We start from the raw sequence: 17143 nt of genomic DNA on the forward strand, positions 1-17143 counted from the left end.
TAAACAGAAACAAAATTGAATTGATAAACCAATGTGATGAAAATTTAGTTTTCAGGCTCGATTTTTGGCTCAAATTTTGAATCGATCATTGACAACAAGTTTTCTCCTTTAATCAATAAGTCAATTATAGCGATCGAGGATACCTCAGACCACCAACCCTTCCGTGTGTAAATTAATTGCGGGAACGCCAACAACTAACCTTTGCCAAATGAACAACTACGAAACACGCGTCTACGATTGGTAGCCTTGAGAACTAGAAGGGCCCAACTTGAACCAACGATCTCAATTGCGTGGGTCATTTAAATCCGATTGCTATTTTTCTTGACGTATCCAACCAACTACTTAATTAAACATGTCAATGTGTTCTTCGATAGACCGAATACAACAAATGATCGTCTCAATTTTTTTAATTGTATGCCTATCAATATCGAATCAATGGATCCTTTTTAACTTGATGCCAATACAATTTTTTGAGATAATGATATCTATATCCTTAATAGAAGAAATAAAAAAATACCAATATTAAAGTTTTTATATACAATTACTGAGTCTTACAATTTCGAAAACCAAATAAAAAACTAACCTAAAACTAGATAAAATAATTCATAAAATTAATAACAAATCAAAAGAAATATGAAAAGGATAAAATTTATTTGAAGCCAACAAACCCTTACAACCTTTTAAATGGAAGGAAAGGGGAACTCCTTGTTATATAATATAAATTATTAATGTATAAATGTTTTTTTTGAGAGAATTAACATATCAAAATTTATAAAAAAATATAAAATAACTTAAATGATTTAGGATGTAATTGCCCATGGGCTGGGTCAGGTTCGGGTTGGGTCAAGCAAAATAATTAGGCTCATGCCCGATCTGAAAAATGGGTCTAAAATTTTACTCAAACCCGGTTTGAATAAAAATGCTAAAATCTGAGTCTAGCTCGGCTTGCCCGTATTAAAATTTTTTATATTATTTTTTATATAAAAATGAATTTTAAAAATATAATACATCAAATACATTAAAAACATTAAAATAAATGTTTCCCAACAAATAGAAAAAAAGTTAAAAAAATATACTTAACTAACACTAAGATAAATGCAACTTAGCAAGTAAATACCTCTAAAATAATATAAAATTACTAATAAAATAAGAGTTATACAATATTCAAATATAATAACGAAATGATGACAAAACAATGAAAAACAGTAAAAAAACAGCAACAATTTTTTTTACAAAATCGCCGGGATCAAGGACTCAAAAAAAGGTTACTCAAGCTCAACCCATTTAAAAAACAAGTCTTATTCTTTGGTAGAGTCCATTTTCTATGCCTATATTTTTACCAGTAAAACTCTAATTTAGGATATGAAAAAGGTTTAGGGAATAAAGCAAAAAAAAAAAAAATACAAGAGTTGTGAAGAATAGGAGAAAGGAATGGGCCAAAATCTATTTATTACAAAGGTACGTGAATACCATAATGGGAAATGGGTACGTAGATGAAACCAAATGGCAGGTCATGGGCTGTCTCTACCTTGCTAATCCAAAGAATTAAACCACCACCTTCTTTGCTAGCGAATCCGATGAAAGAGGAGAAGTCATTTTCAGACCAACTAGATTAACTAACATTACTTAATTATAAGTAGACACCAGCGGTGGATTCTTTTATTTTTTTTTTCACTTCAATTATTTTATTGGGAAACAAGCAAGTGAGATCCAATATAGAAAGTAGATTTGTTACATTGAATGACGACAAAAACCCACTACCAAAGAGAGAAAGAATCGATTCAATTCAATAATAAGGAATAAACAAATATGGAAAGCCAATGATCGGATTACTTTCAACTGTTATCCTTGTTTTGTTAAACCCATACCTTTGTTTTCCTTTATTTAATGTTATCATGGTGGTCCCTCCTGGTAATTATCTACTAGTTTTTCAAGGCGGTTGTCGACTTCTTTTTTATAATATTTTCTTCTATAATGGGATTGGCCATGGATTCTGGATTTGGGGGACACTCATTTCCATTTCCAAGCTGTTTTGGAAAACCTGCTCTTCTCCTCTTTCATCACAGATAGCAGTTTCCCTTTCCTTTTCCTCTGTTCTTATTGATAAAAGGTTAGTCCCTTTGTTAAATTCAAATAGAGTTGTTTTTGTTGATAAATTTGTTGTTATTTAATACTGTTCATGAACACAACCACTGACAGATGCAACCATGTCAATACTTGTTCATCATGGACACAATCACATCCAGTTTATGAAACTTGATTGTTCTAGTAATTAGTTGAAGTTAGTTTTTTTGTACATGGCATCGGATTTTTTTTGCTTCCTCTGTTTCTATGCCATTGAATGGAACCTTGTTTTCATTGAGTGACAGGTGGAAATGTCATCATCAAGGCATAGCCATTCATCAAACAACTCAGGAAGATCCAGACATAGTGCTCGGATTATTGCTCAAACCACTGTAGATGCAAAACTTCATGCAGATTTCGAGGAGTCAGGCAGCTCGTTTGATTATTCGAGTACAGTGCGTGTAATTGGAGATCAGCAACCAAGGTCGGACAATGTTACCACGGCGTATCTCCATAACATTCAGAAAGGCAAGTTTATCCAGCCCTTTGGGTGCTTGTTAGCTTTAGATGAGAAAACTTACAAGGTCATAGCGTACAGTGAGAATGCCCCTGAGATGTTGACCATGGTTAGCCATGCTGTCCCAAGTGTTGGGGACCATCCGGTTCTCGGCATTGGAACCGACATAAGAACCATTTTCACCGCCCCTAGTTCATCTGCATTGCTAAAGGCCTTAGGAATTGGGGAGGTTTCTCTTTTGAATCCAATCTTGGTTCATTGCAAGACTTCTGGGAAACCCTTTTATGCGATAATCCATCGGGTAACTGGGGGCTTGATCATTGATTTTGAGCCTGTCAAGCCCTCTGAAGTTCCCATGACTGCAGCTGGAGCCTTGCAATCATACAAGCTTGCAGCAAAGGCGATTACACGGTTGCAGTCACTGCCTAGTGGGAGCTTGGAAAGGCTTTGTGATACAATGGTGCAGGAGGTTTTTGAACTCACTGGTTATGACAGAGTGATGACATATAAATTCCATGATGATGATCATGGGGAAGTGGTATCTGAGATAACAAAGCCAGGTTTGGAGCCTTATTTAGGTTTGCATTATCCAGCCACTGATATTCCCCAAGCTGCTCGATTTTTGTTTATGAAGAATAAAGTCCGTATGATCGTTGATTGTCGAGCAAAACATGTGCAAGTATTTCAAGATGATAAGCTTCCTATGGACCTAACTTTGTGTGGTTCAACCCTGAGGGCTCCCCATAGCTGCCATTTACAGTACATGGAAAACATGAATTCCATTGCTTCTCTGGTTATGGCTGTCATCGTCAATGATGGAGATGAAGAAGGTGATGGGACTAACTCCGAGCAGCCACAACAAAAGAGAAAGAGATTATGGGGTCTCGTAGTATGCCATAACACCACTCCTAGGTTTGTTCCATTTCCCCTCAGGTATGCCTGTGAGTTTCTAGCTCAAGTTTTCGCTGTCCATGTCAATAAAGAGTTGGAGCTTGAAAGTCAAATCGTCGAGAAGAACATCCTGCGAACACAGACCCTTCTGTGTGATATGCTTATGAGGGATGCACCAGTGGGGATTGTATCACAGAGTCCAAATATAATGGATTTGGTGAAATGTGATGGAGCTGCCTTATTATACAAGAATAAGATTTGGAAACTAGGTGCAACTCCAAGTGATTTCCAACTGAATGAGATAGCGTTGTGGCTTTCAGAATATCATATGGATTCCACTGGTCTGAGCACTGATAGCTTGTATGATGCGGGGTTTCCAGGGGCTCTGGCTCTTGGTGATGTAGTATGTGGAATGGCAGCGGTGAGGATAACCCACAAAGACACGCTTTTCTGGTTTCGGTCCCCTACGGCAGCCGAAATTCGATGGGGTGGTGCAAAGCATGAACCTGGTGTGAAGGATGATGATCGAAAGATGCACCCGAGGTCATCATTCAAGGCTTTCCTTGAAGTTGTCAAGACAAGGAGTTTGCCATGGAAGGACTATGAAATGGATGCCATCCATTCTTTGCAGCTTATTCTAAGGAATGCGTTCAAAGACGTTGAGACTACGGATACAAACACCAATGCCATACATTCGAAGCTCGGTGACCTCAGACTAGAAGGGATGCAAGAGCTGGAGGCAGTGACAAGTGAGATGGTTCGTTTGATTGAAACGGCTACCGTGCCAATTCTGGCAGTTGATGTCGATGGCCTGGTTAATGGTTGGAATATGAAAATTGCAGAGTTGACTGGCCTTTCTGTTGATAATGCAATTGGAAAGCATTTACTCACACTTGTTGAAGATTCTTCATCTGAAACAGTCCAGAAAATGTTGTTCATGGCACTGCAGGGTATGTAATATTCCACTACTTCATAGCTTATTTAGCATTATCTACTCTATAACGCTCCTCAAACTATTTAGTTTCCCTAAAGTATCAATGTCCAACACATATTCCAACATAGTTACGAGTGCTATTGCATATTATCTCCCTAATATACTTATTCCTGACCAGGCAAAGAAGAGAAGAACATCCAGTTTGAGATCAAAACTCATGGGTCAAGGACTGAGGCTGGTCCCATTAGTTTAGTTGTCAATGCTTGTGTAAACAGGGATCTCCAAGAAAGTGTTGTGGGGGTATGTTTTGTGGCACAAGATGTAACAGCTCAGAAGATTGTCATGGACAAATTCACCAAGATCGAAGGGGATTACAGAGCAATAGTACACAATCCAAACCCACTGATCCCTCCAATATTTGGCATGGATGAATTTGGGTGGTGTTCTGAGTGGAATCCGGCAATGACAAAGTTAACCGGTTGGAACCGAGATGAAGTGGTGGATAAAATGCTGTTGGGGGAGGTTTTCGGAACCAACACCGCATGCTGTCGTCTGAAGAACCAAGAATCCTTTGTCAACCTTGGTGTTGTTCTTAACAATGCAGTGACTGGTAATGAACCTGAGAAGGTTCCTTTCGGTTTCTTTGCTCGCAGTGGGAAGTATGTTGAATGCTTGTTATGCGTGAACAAGAAGTTGGACATGGAAGGTGGTGCTGTGAGTGGTGTGTTCTGTTTCTTGCAGCTTCCAAGCCATGAACTGCAACAAGCACTTCATATCCAGAAATTATCAGAACAAACCGCCATGAAAAGATTGAAAGCTTTAGCTTATTTGAAAACTCAGATACGTAACCCCCTGTCTGGAATTATATTTTCTAGGAAAATGATGGAAGACACAGAGTTGAGACCTGAACAAAAACGCCTTCTTCAAACTAGTTCCATGTGCCAGCGCCAGCTTAGCAAGATACTTGATGATTCAGACCTTAGCAGCATCATTGATGGGTGCCAAAACTTATCTTACTCCAACTCTTCATTTTTTCTTTTAACTATACGTGTTCAATGTCTGTATCATGACCTGACGTTTCTGTTTTCTGAATTCTTAACAGTTACTTGGATCTTGAAATGATTGAATTCACCTTGAATGATGTACTGATTGCTTCTATCAGTCAAGTGATGATGAAGAGCACTGGGAAAGGCATCCGAATACTGAATGAGACAGCAGAAGAAGTCATGGAGGAGACCTTGTATGGAGATGGCGTTAGACTTCAACAAGTCTTAGCTGATTTCTTGTTGGTATCAGTTAATTTTGCACCAAAGGGAAGCCAACTTAGTGTTGTAGCTAGCTTAACCAAGGATCAACTAGGACGGTCCGTTCATCTTGCACGTTTGAACCTCAGGTACTGCATTCTTTCAACTATGTCCTATATTTATAGAATAAAATAAAAGAATAGAATATGTCTGCACTCCAATTTAAGCACCTTGTTTCCTTTAGCCAAAAAGTAAAGGGATTCTATTTGTGTGTATATATTGGGTCAGGATAACACATGTAGGAGGTGGAATACCTGAAGCATTGCTGAACCAAATGTTTGAAACTGATGGAGATGCAACAGAGGAAGGTATCAGTTTGCTAATCAGTCGAAAATTGGTGAAACTCATGAATGGTGATATCCAGTATTTAAGGGAAGCTGGCAGGTCTACTTTCATCATCAACATTGAACTTGCTGCAGCAAATAGGTCCAGAAACTAACTGGTTTTGTATTGTTCAAAAAAGAAAGAAATTTGGAGCTTTTGACACTGTATCTGGTTCATGTTTTATTGAAAGCGTTGCAATTTGAGGGGAGAAAAGAAGGTCTGATCTTCCAAGGATTCAATAAGGTCTCTGAAACTTATTGTTGATTGCTGACAGTCACACTATAAAATTTGTTTTCATACTGTTGGGGGTGTCACTGTCAATTTGCTTTTGAATGTGAGTTTCATATCGGAGTTCCAAAGCATTTGAATTTGTTTTTAATCTATAGCTTTATGTACCTGCAAATGCTTATGCTTCTTGAGCTTGAAACTGCTATAAGAACAGTCAAATAGATCTAAAACAAGATCCAAAACACCCATTTTTCTTGTTTTTTCTATTGTCTGGTTTTCACTTAAATATATGTTTTTTTTTTCTCTCAAGTACCTGAAACAACAAAGATAATTGAAGAAGATCTTCTTAGCATATAACTAAAATATCCTTTCAGAGTTAAAAGGGTTTTTAAACTATCTAAGAGTGAATGAGTGAGAATGATGTACTATGAAGACGAGTTTGGATGGGTGGTTAGTTGCAGTTAATATAAAAATAACAGTGGCGGCGAGATTATATATTATAGTGTGAGACAAAAATAAGCTAAACGCATCGCATCCCATCGCCCATTCAAACCCACTCTAATAGTAAAGATTTATTTGAAGATTAAATTGATAGAATTTGTAAATATGAAGGATTAAATTTGTTGAATTATTTAGAATTTGATAGGATGTGCAAGTATTAAGAACTAAATATGTTATATACCAATTAAAAAAAATCACATCTATCATTTCTGTTAACAATTTAATGGATAGTGACTAAAATTAAATCAATCAAAAACATTAGTGACAAAATTGAAAATTTTGTTATTTGGTGACTAAAACAAAAACATGCTAATAATTAAGTGACTAATTATGCAATTGATCATTTTATAGTTTTTAATAACTTTTAGTAATTTTTAAAAGAATTTAAAAAATATATTTATAAACGCACCTGACAAAATTATTAGTGTGACATATGGCATTTAAAACACGATTAACTATCAATAGTTAAAGTTATTACTCTCTACTTAAATGTATAATTTTTTAGGTTAAGGTTTAAATTTGTAAAAAAATATGGTAGGGGTTTAAATGATTATGTTAATTAATAATTATATTATATGATTATTAACTAAATATTCATCAATAAATTTATTATTGTATATTAAAAAGAAGATACATTAATGAATCTTAAAAGTTTGATCTTAAAACATTTAACACGTGTATTTTTTTTTCTCAACTAAAATTTTGGAGAGTTGTGGTTAATGTGAAGACAACTTTGAAGACACATGGCTTCTTTTTTCTCACCTAGGGTTCTTCATTTAATTTTTCGTGTTTTTAGTTTTTGAACTTATATATATATATATATATTGTAAAATCAACTTCAAATGGATGAAAAAGTCAATTTTATTGACTTTATTGACGTAATATATACATGGATTGCCAGGTGAATGCATGCCAGCGTTTAATTAATTTTTTAAAATTTAAAAATATTAATAAAACTTTTTATGTAATTTTAATGATTTTTAATTTTTAAAAATAATTTTTATATTTTGTTTAATATTTTGTTTAATTTTTTTAAAATTAATAAAATGGTGAGATGTCACCCACATGCCAATTCATGTATATACCATGTCAACAAAATTAAAAATCTTAATTTTTTATTCATTTTAAGGTAATTTGACACAAAACACAAATTTAAAGACTAAAAACAAAAATTAAATAAAAACTATAATAATATATTTTTAAAGTTGGAAGGACTAATAAATTATTATGCCATTTGGACAACAACATAACAAAGCTGCCCATGTCATGTCCGATGCATTCCATTTGGATTCTAGAGTGTCCCCCTCACTCATTTCATCAAATTATAATGAATATTACTATTTATATGCTTTGAATTATTTATTTATTAAGTCGGGGTGGAATTTAGACAAAATTTCAAAAATATATTTTACCTCAAATCAAACTTAATAATTATAATATACATAAATTCAAAGCAATCATACCATTAATATTATTTATTTTGGTAACTAAATTTTTTAATTTAATATTTGAGGGTTTTTTTTATTAGTTATATTTGATTTTAGTATTTAATTTTTTAATTAATTATTAATGTTTTTTTTGGTTAAAATACATGGGTCAAACATTCAAATGGTTTGATGCCACTGAAGCTAAAGTTCATAAATAAACATGTGACATTAATAATGTATCACCCTTCACTCGGTTTGGTCTTCAGACCTGAGTTATATGATACTACTTCTTTTACCGAAATAATTCATATTCAAAACTCAATAGAAATTCATTCAATCATCAATTATTAATATAGATGCATGCACCACACGTTAATCAAGTAAAATTGAAATACAATCGAGCTTACGAAAGTTCTAAATTTGACCCAAACATGAATAAAGACCAAATTGTAAATATTTTAAAGTTTTTAGAAAGGTACCGGTACGAAAGGAAAAGTACCGATACTTTTTATGGTAGGTATCAATACTAAAACAATGTATCGATACCATTTTGGCATTCTGCCAATTTCAAAATTTGAAAATGAGCCAATTTTATCGATACCTTTAGAAAATATTGTTCCTTGAAAAAATAAGTATCAATACTAAATTGATATTCTATTTGTTTGAAAATACTATTCATTTGGTAAAGTACTGGTACTTTAACTATAAGTATCGATACTTCTTGTCTAATGACAAAAAAAAATGAAGCATTTAAATACTTTTTCATGCGCAAACCAACTACCAATTCGAATTGTACTTCAAACAGACATCAAACATGCATAAAAGCAAATTCAAACTATACCAAGATTACTACAAATCATTCATCCTTCAAACCACAATTCAAACATGTAAATTTCAAATATTCTAATTGGCATCCCAACAAAATACTAACCTAAACAACTTAGCCCCTATTCAACCTTGCAATTCATCATGTTAAACCATGACATTTCTGTGCCAATTCAAACATATAAATCTCATCACTTTAGCACAAACATTCCATGTAACAGCTCGGTTTTAGCTAAGTCGGAACAGTGATTTTGGAACCACAAATTCGAAGTCGTAAAATTATTTTAAAGTTATTTTTGGTATTTACAGTATGTTACTTAATATGTGTGAAAATTTCGTGATTTAATTTTACCGATTGGTTAGTTAATTTGATAAAAGGATTTAATCGCGTAAAATACAAAAGTTGCATACTATTTGTTTAAAGTGCTCAATTGTTATGATTAATTAAAGTAAAAGTCCTTATGATGATATTAGACCATTGTTAGTGTTAATGGACATTAATGGACCTACATTATAAAATTTCTATGTTTATTCATTAAGGGTAAATAAGTAAATTGAATATTAATATGTAATAAATAAAAGAAAACATAAAAATCATGCATGTTCATCTTTGTTGGCCAAAAATAGCAAAGAAAAGAAACATTTTGAAGCTTTAGGGATTCGGCATTTTGGAGTCTTGATTGAGATATGTTTTGAGTTCGATTTTTGATGATTTTTACGTTTTTGAGATCGTTGCTTTGTATTCTAGCTAGCCCGTGCTTTAATTTTTAAATTTGATGATGATTTTGTGAAATGCTATTGATGAATATTCAAGCATTTTGTTGTTTGATGATGAAAAATAAATATTTGATGTTAGATTATCATGTTTTTATTAAGGCTTTGTTTGTTTGCTAGTAAAATATTTTCTAGAAAATGATTTCTGGAAAATGATTTACTTTTCTGGAAATGATTTACTTTTCTGGTGTTTAGATGAATCTGTGTAAAATATTTTCTGTTGTTTGATAGATTTCCTGAAAATGTTTTCTGAAAAAGTTGTTTTTACATATATTAATAAATTTATATATATTAATAAAATTATATTTTTAATAGTTTTTACATATATTGCAATGATTTATTTATAAATAAATAAATCAAATTAAATATATAATAATACTCAATTATCAAACTAAAATATTAACTGTCATAAATTGAAAACAACCAAAGTCTATTCACACTTTTTCAGATAAACGTCAAACACAAAAAGAGAAACCCCTATAACATAGGTTTTCCTTGTATACACAATGGAAGTTTACTAGCTTAATATTGACTACCACAAAAATTTTATTGTTCATCAATTTAATTTAACAGAGAAATTATTTTTTCTCAGACAAATGTATAATTTGAAGACATTGAAACTAGGAGCTCAAGTCAAAGTTCAAAGCCTTGTATGGATATACAACCAGTGACAAGGAAACAATTAATATCCTAAGAAAGCTGTTCTATATTGGTACAGGCTTCACTTCATGCCATGTTTATCTGTCATGTATCATGCTGCTTGTTTTGGATTAGTTAAACTAATTAATCCTTACTAGATTAAACATCACCATATCTTCAAGCCCTAACCGAAAATCGCTTTGAGGAAGACATTGGAGACTCTTGATTGCAATATTAGCTTTTTCTTTTGCCAACTCTTCTGCCCTTTCGGTTCCCCCACATTGCTTTACTAGTTCGATTGCTTCGTCAAGGGAACCAGTCTCGCAGGACTCATCTCCATAGTTTCACCCTATTCTAATTTAAGGGAATCAAGTTATCTAAATACAGCTGAGATAAAGTAAACCAGCCAGCAGAGATGGGTAAGCATGTTACAATGATAGCAAATGGGCAGAATTAACTGTTGAAAAAGGATTGATAGATTCAATTCCATCAATGAACTCTTCCACAGAGATATATTTGGGAGTCATCCTCATAAAGGAAAAATCCAAAAGCCAAATACCTAAAGGTTAAGTTCTAATCCGAGTCCTCGACACGTTAGGATAGATATAAAAAAAATATAAGACTCCATAATCCAATTATTTTATAGAAGATAATCCAAATACTTGATTAAACAAAGAAAGGTGTAATTCAGGAAACTACGTGAAGAATAAATGAAAAAAGAGTAGATAAGAAAATATTACAAATGGACTAGTCTGAAACTGTGGCTCACCATAAGCAAACCAAGGAATGGATTACAATAGGAAGCTAAATCACCATAAACAAACAAAGAAACTGCAATAACATTAATATAAAAGTCAAATAATTTTTTCCTCAAGATAACTGTCAAATAAATGTAAACAAGAAGCAAATCATGTGCAGGAGCAAACTTGCTATGTATCATGTTGATAAGCAATACATAAACCCTAGAGGAATCTAAGCTATTTCATCCTATAGTTATGGAATGAAGTCCTTATGTGTTAAGGAGCATGATAAGGATTCTAACCTCCACGATCACGAAACACTTGAGAGAAACAGACATCCCCAGCTTTTCACATGTGATCCTGGTCATAAAACAAAAAATCATTTAAAACAGAAAACACACTTTTATGCATTTCAAAAACCTTGATGCATAGACCATGTTACAAGTTCAACTAATTTCATAATTAGTATTTTATCATCGTTTTCCATATACATACACGTATGTAGATCAAAGCCATGCGAAAAGGCAACAATCAAGGAAAAATTACAAGCACAGAAAAGGAATTGAGTAGTAAAGAACAAGCAATTGCTATAACACTCACCTTTAGGTCTTGCCATGAAGCAGAAGAAGGTAAACCAGTCACCAAAACTTCATATAAAGGGATTATGAGGTTAACTGAACACAACAGCAGTTTGCCAAACTACAAAGATGATTTGGAAAACTATACATACCGCGATAGTTAGAGCGCCTGGAAGGCCCACGGCTACTGCTACCACTGTAACTACTATAACGATCCACAGATGAAGAAGGTCTTCGCCTACCATGAGCAAGTTCAACCTAAAAATAAAGAATCATAACCATTGTCAGGCAAGTAAAAGCTTTAAACTAATATATATGAGCTAAACAAGATTAGCTACAAACCCTTAGACGATTTCCATTAAAGTTATAACCATCTCGACCACGAATTGCATCTTCAGCATCACGAGGATCCTCAAACTGCAATATGCATTTGCTAGATTACTGAAACCTAAAAACTAATTGTTGACACCATTTTTTTTTGGTTGAAAAACGGGGTCGACTTGGGTTTTGAAAAATGAAACGGGAGTCGCCACCAATCCTTTTTTAATGAGGTGTGATTGGATCACTTCGAAAAGTGGTTGTTTTTAATAATCGGTTTGATTTTATTAAAACAACAAGTTTGGTCCACGAAATTTAGAAAAAACGGGTTCGGGAGTCGGTTACGCACGAGGAAGGATTAGCACCCTCGATACGCCCAAAATTGGTACCTAGATAATTACTTAATGTCTTAATGTCGAAAATTGAAAACTTTGAAGAATTTAAAAATACGATCCTTGTATTAAAAAGTTGAAAATTTTGGGGAAAAGGAAGCACATTCCACGTTAATCGAGAAAGAAAGCATCATATCCAGTAAGTTAGGACACAATGTCTCGAATTCCCGATACGCGAATAAAAATGCTTGTTCAAAAGATTATTTAACTATTTTTGGATAAAAAAGGGATCACGACCAGTAAGTTAGGACACGATCCTTTTTTAATTCCCGATATCGTTTGAAACTTGAGTTTGAAAAGATTCGTGTAATAAAATTAAAAAGAATATTCAATTGTTTAAATCAAATGAAGAAATCGCAACCCAATACGTTAGGGCACAATTTATCAAAATATTAAACATTGAATATTACATTTATTTCGAAAAATCCTCGTTTCGAGAAAACAACATGTCACATCCAATGCGTTAGGACACAATATATTGAATTCTCAATAACGAACTTTTTATCATTTTTAAAAGAGTAATCTCGATTATTTTGATTCAACAAAGAAAATCGGAACCCAATACGTTAGGGCTCGATTCTCTCAAAGATCTCAAATATCGAGTGTTATTTTTATTTTGAAATTTTCCATTTTTAGATAAATCCGAGTAACAAATGAATGTAAAATAATAATGATGCAATGTAAATAAAATGAAACAAATAAACAATAAACAATAAAAAATAATCATACGAGCAAAATAACAAATAATATGAAACTAAAGTAAGAAAATAAACAATCATAGACATATAAAAAATGAACAAAATTAACACAATCATAAAAATACAAAAGATATATAAATACGTGCATATATGTATAAAATTATGAAAATATGGAAAATATATGCATGTATACATTTTTGAAATTATTATACATGAAAAATTATGTAAGTATGTATATATGAAAATTAAAACGTATATATAGGACATACATAATATAAAGTATAATATATAATATATATTAGGGAAGTATATAAATGCATAAATATGTACATAAATAATAATAAAGGGATAAATGTATGCTTATATATATATCCTAAAATATGCATGTATATTCAGATAATAAAATGCATGCATATATACATAGATCATAAAATATAGATATGTATATATATATGTATATATTTTAAAATATGTATGTAATAACAAAATACATTAATACGTATATAGGATACAACATATAGAATATAAATATATAATGTACAAATATTTGATTGTAATATCAATAATAATATAATAATATTATTAATTAATTAAAAATAAAATAGCAAGCTTAAAGGGCTAAATCGAATTAAAAGGCAGAAATTTGGGGCGGATTCGAAATAAATAAAAAAGGAGGGATTGATTTGAATGCGCGAATAACATAGAGGGGCTGGAAGGGAAAATTTCCCTTCTCCTCTAAAACGCACAGCTTCATTGAGGACGAAATCGAGAAAAAATGGAATTTTGTGGCAAAATTGAAAAATAAAAACAAAATAGGATCCAATCGTAAACAGCCTCAAAAGCGTAAGGACGAGGGGCGCAAATAACCCCTTTTATCCAGAAACACGCGGATCCTAGGCGGTTCGGGTCGGGTCGGTCTGATCCAAGGTAAAACGGCGCCGTTTTGGTGCCTGAGAAGGCTACCCAAAACGACGTCGTTTTGGTAGCCTATTTAAGCCAATTTTCTAGAAAAAAAAATTCATTTGCCTTGTTATTTCAGAAAAACAAACTTAAAATTCTCTCCCCCTCCCCTCTTTCAGTCCAAACAGAAAAGGTATTTTTTTCTCTCTTTATATTTTTTCTTTCTTTTTTTTTGCAAATGTAAACTGCGTTTTTAAAAAAAAATAAAAATAAAAGTTAACAACAATAAAAAGGAGATAGAAAAGAAAAGAAAATATGCAAAACGACAATCACCTTTGATTTTTATATTGCTTGTTTTTGTGAAATGTTACAAAAGAAAGAAAAAGAGAATTCCCCTTTTACATTGTTTGGCCTTTGCCGAAAGAGAAGAAGAAAAAATCTTAGCCAATCCCCCCTATTTTACATCGGTTTATACTTGGCTTTATATAGCCATTTTACAAGGTTTTTTTAATTTTTGTTGCTGTCTTTTCTTCTTGTAGATGACAGTGCAAGTGGAGGGCAGGTGCGGCTGTAGCAGGTGGAGCAGGTGGCCGGTGGTATTAGTGGCAGAGGGTTGGTGGCTGAAGATCCTAGGTGCGGCGCACCTAGGGTTGCTGCTACTTGTTCTTCCCTTTTTTTTTCTGAACATGGGCTAGGGTAATTGGTGTATTGGGTTTGGGCTTTTAAATTTTGGGCTTATGGTATGGTTTGGGTATTGAGAGTTTGGGCTAGGGCAAAATGGGTCTGTACACTAATTTCCTATTATTCTTTGCCTCAAATCACAAAATATTAAAACTCACCTCAAAAATGCATAACCAAGGGGCCTTGGTGGGATCTTCAAGTCAATATCAACAATGGGTCCATACTGCAATATAAAAACACAAAATACTAAGCAAGCGGCAAACCTCCAAAACAAGATAAAGCAATACGTTAAACATTAATTTGGAAACCCAAAATTGATTAATCCAACAAAATTATCTCTTCCTCTTTTTTCTTTTTTGTTTCACACAGCTAGTTATGCCATATCTCCACAACCCAAAGTTAAAACTATAAAAATAGGTCATAGTAGAGTAACTTTTGAAACTATTTAGTAAAAAACTGCAAGAATGAACATAGATGATGATTTGAGAATAACAAGAGAAAAGAAAACCTTGTAAAATAAATCTTCAACTTCTCTCATATGAGTATCCCCAGGCAGATTGCCCACATAGAGCGTGCGGCTTGAATGACCCATTTTTCCCTGAAATAATACCCCAATCTGCTGAGAAGAGAAGATATGCGACAGACTTTTACCTGGAAGAGAAGATGAAGAATGGAAGAAGGAAAAGGAATGAAGAAGGGAAGAAGGAGAAGGAGCCTTACCTAGATGAAGGAGGAACCGAAAAATGTCTTACAGAAATGAAATCCGTAAGACATTTTCCCCTAAAACCCATTCATTTTACCCGTGTCTTAGAAAATATTTTCCAAATGTAAAATATTTTCAGTCAAACAAACACTGGAAAATTAGGAAGAAATTTTCCGAAAAATGTTTTCCTGCAAACAAACGGGCCCTAAGTGATTTTTGATAAAAATGCTTATTAAGGATTAAATTGAGAAATGTGTAAATTGAGTGGTTGAAATGTGAAATAAATGAAAATTTTGGGCTGCTAGGGACCTCTAATAAATTCGGCTAAGCATGGGTGTATTGAAATTTTGTGTAATTTGTGATTTTTCGAAATAGGGACTAAATTGAATAAATGTGAAACTTTAGGGGCTAAAGTGTAAAAATGTCCAAATAGATATTTTTGAATGAAATTGAATGAATAATTGATTAAATGAGCTAAATTTGAATTCATATAGATCAAGAAAGAAAGAAAGAAATCGGATTTAGATCGGGGGAAATTGAAAGTTGACGAGTAGTCGATCCGATCTGTTTATCATTTATACGAGGTAAGTTCATATGCAAATAATTTCCTTTAAATTGATTTATATATGTTTATTTGTTATTGAATTGCTTTGGATGCTGAATATTTGAATACGAGAAAGTATCAACCGAATTATGATGTCCGAAAGCCCTGTACAAATCATAGGAATAGTATAGGATACGTATGTCATGACATTAGGATTCTGAGGTGTGATTTCGTGTAAGACCATGTTTGGGACATTGGCATCGCATATGATTTCGTGTAAGACCCTGTCTGAGATAGTGGCATCGATATATTATAACATGTAAGACTATATCTGAGATATGACATTGTACGAGTTTTATGTACTATCTGAGTATCCTTATCAATTCCGAACGGTTCAACGGGCAATGCTGAGAAGTGGATGAATATGAAAATGAGTAATCAATTCAAGTATGTATGATGTTATATGAAAATGGAAAGGTTAAGGTAAGTGATGTTTATGAATCATTAACAAGTGAGTTAGATGAGGAATGTGATATTTATACATGTGTTTAGCCATGATTTTTCATTGATGAGTTGGTTATATTTACTTCATGTATTATAAGTTTATTTGTATATGGCTTGAGAAAAATATAATGTCGGTAATGACAATATATCGCAAAGAAAAATAGAAATAGAAAAATAAAGAACACACAAATTTTACGTGGAAACCCTTTCGGGAAAAAACCACGGGCAGAGGAGAAAAAAATTCACTATGTCGAAAACTTAATTACAAGAGGAGTAGACTATGCCTATTTATAGGCTTGTAAACCTTATTCTAATAGGAGTGAAACTCCTTATTCAAATAATATCAAATAGATGGAGTTTAATAAGGTTTAGAAACCTTATTCTAAAATAAAATAAAAGAAGTATAATTCTATAGGGATTTTACTTTTATTTTATTTTACCACAGTATTTTATTTAAATAAGGATTTGGGTCACTTAATTCTAACAATCTCCACCTTGACACGAATTCTTAATGAACAAGTTCTTCATCGCGAACTCTCAACGAACAGGTTTCTCCACCTCGTCCATAAAACCCCTTAAGGGTTTATTTGCAACCATGAACACCAACCAAGTCTAAGCAATACTCAAACTTGGTTGTAGGAAGTGACTTAGTCATCA

The 17143-nt window shown here is 33.0% G+C and overlaps 1 protein-coding gene and 1 pseudogene across 1 annotated transcript; one reads left to right on the forward strand and one right to left on the reverse strand.

Moving 5' to 3' along the window:
- The first annotated feature begins 1966 nt into the window (after positions 1 to 1966).
- On the forward strand, positions 1967 to 6522 carry LOC107888301 (phytochrome A). The gene is made up of 5 exons (XM_016812368.2): positions 1967 to 2110; positions 2370 to 4422; positions 4585 to 5404; positions 5509 to 5799; positions 5939 to 6522. Exons 2-5 carry the CDS (start codon positions 2376 to 2378, stop codon positions 6147 to 6149), a joined length of 3369 nt encoding a protein of 1122 aa, XP_016667857.1. The 5' UTR covers positions 1967 to 2110; positions 2370 to 2375; the 3' UTR covers positions 6150 to 6522.
- A 4943-nt stretch (positions 6523 to 11465) lies between these two features.
- Positions 11466 to 15327, reverse strand: LOC107889796 (serine/arginine-rich splicing factor SR30-like; annotated as a pseudogene).
- Positions 15328 to 17143: the final 1816 nt, after the last annotated feature.

This window comes from Gossypium hirsutum, chromosome D13, assembly GCF_007990345.1.
Source record: "Gossypium hirsutum isolate 1008001.06 chromosome D13, Gossypium_hirsutum_v2.1, whole genome shotgun sequence".
Lineage (NCBI taxonomy): Eukaryota > Viridiplantae > Streptophyta > Magnoliopsida > Malvales > Malvaceae > Gossypium > Gossypium hirsutum.

What these genes read in the sequence shown, in the direction of transcription:
- LOC107888301 (XM_016812368.2), top strand. Translation starts at nt 2,376, where the DNA reads ATGTCATCATCAAGGCATAGCCATTCATCAAACAACTCAGGAAGATCC. An exon ending in GTTGTTCATGGCACTGCAGG is followed by an intron (nt 4,423 to 4,584) that starts GTATGTAATATT and finishes ATTCCTGACCAG; the next exon opens with GCAAAGAAGAGAAGAACATC. An exon ending in CTTAGCAGCATCATTGATGG is followed by an intron (nt 5,405 to 5,508) that starts GTGCCAAAACTT and finishes AATTCTTAACAG; the next exon opens with TTACTTGGATCTTGAAATGA.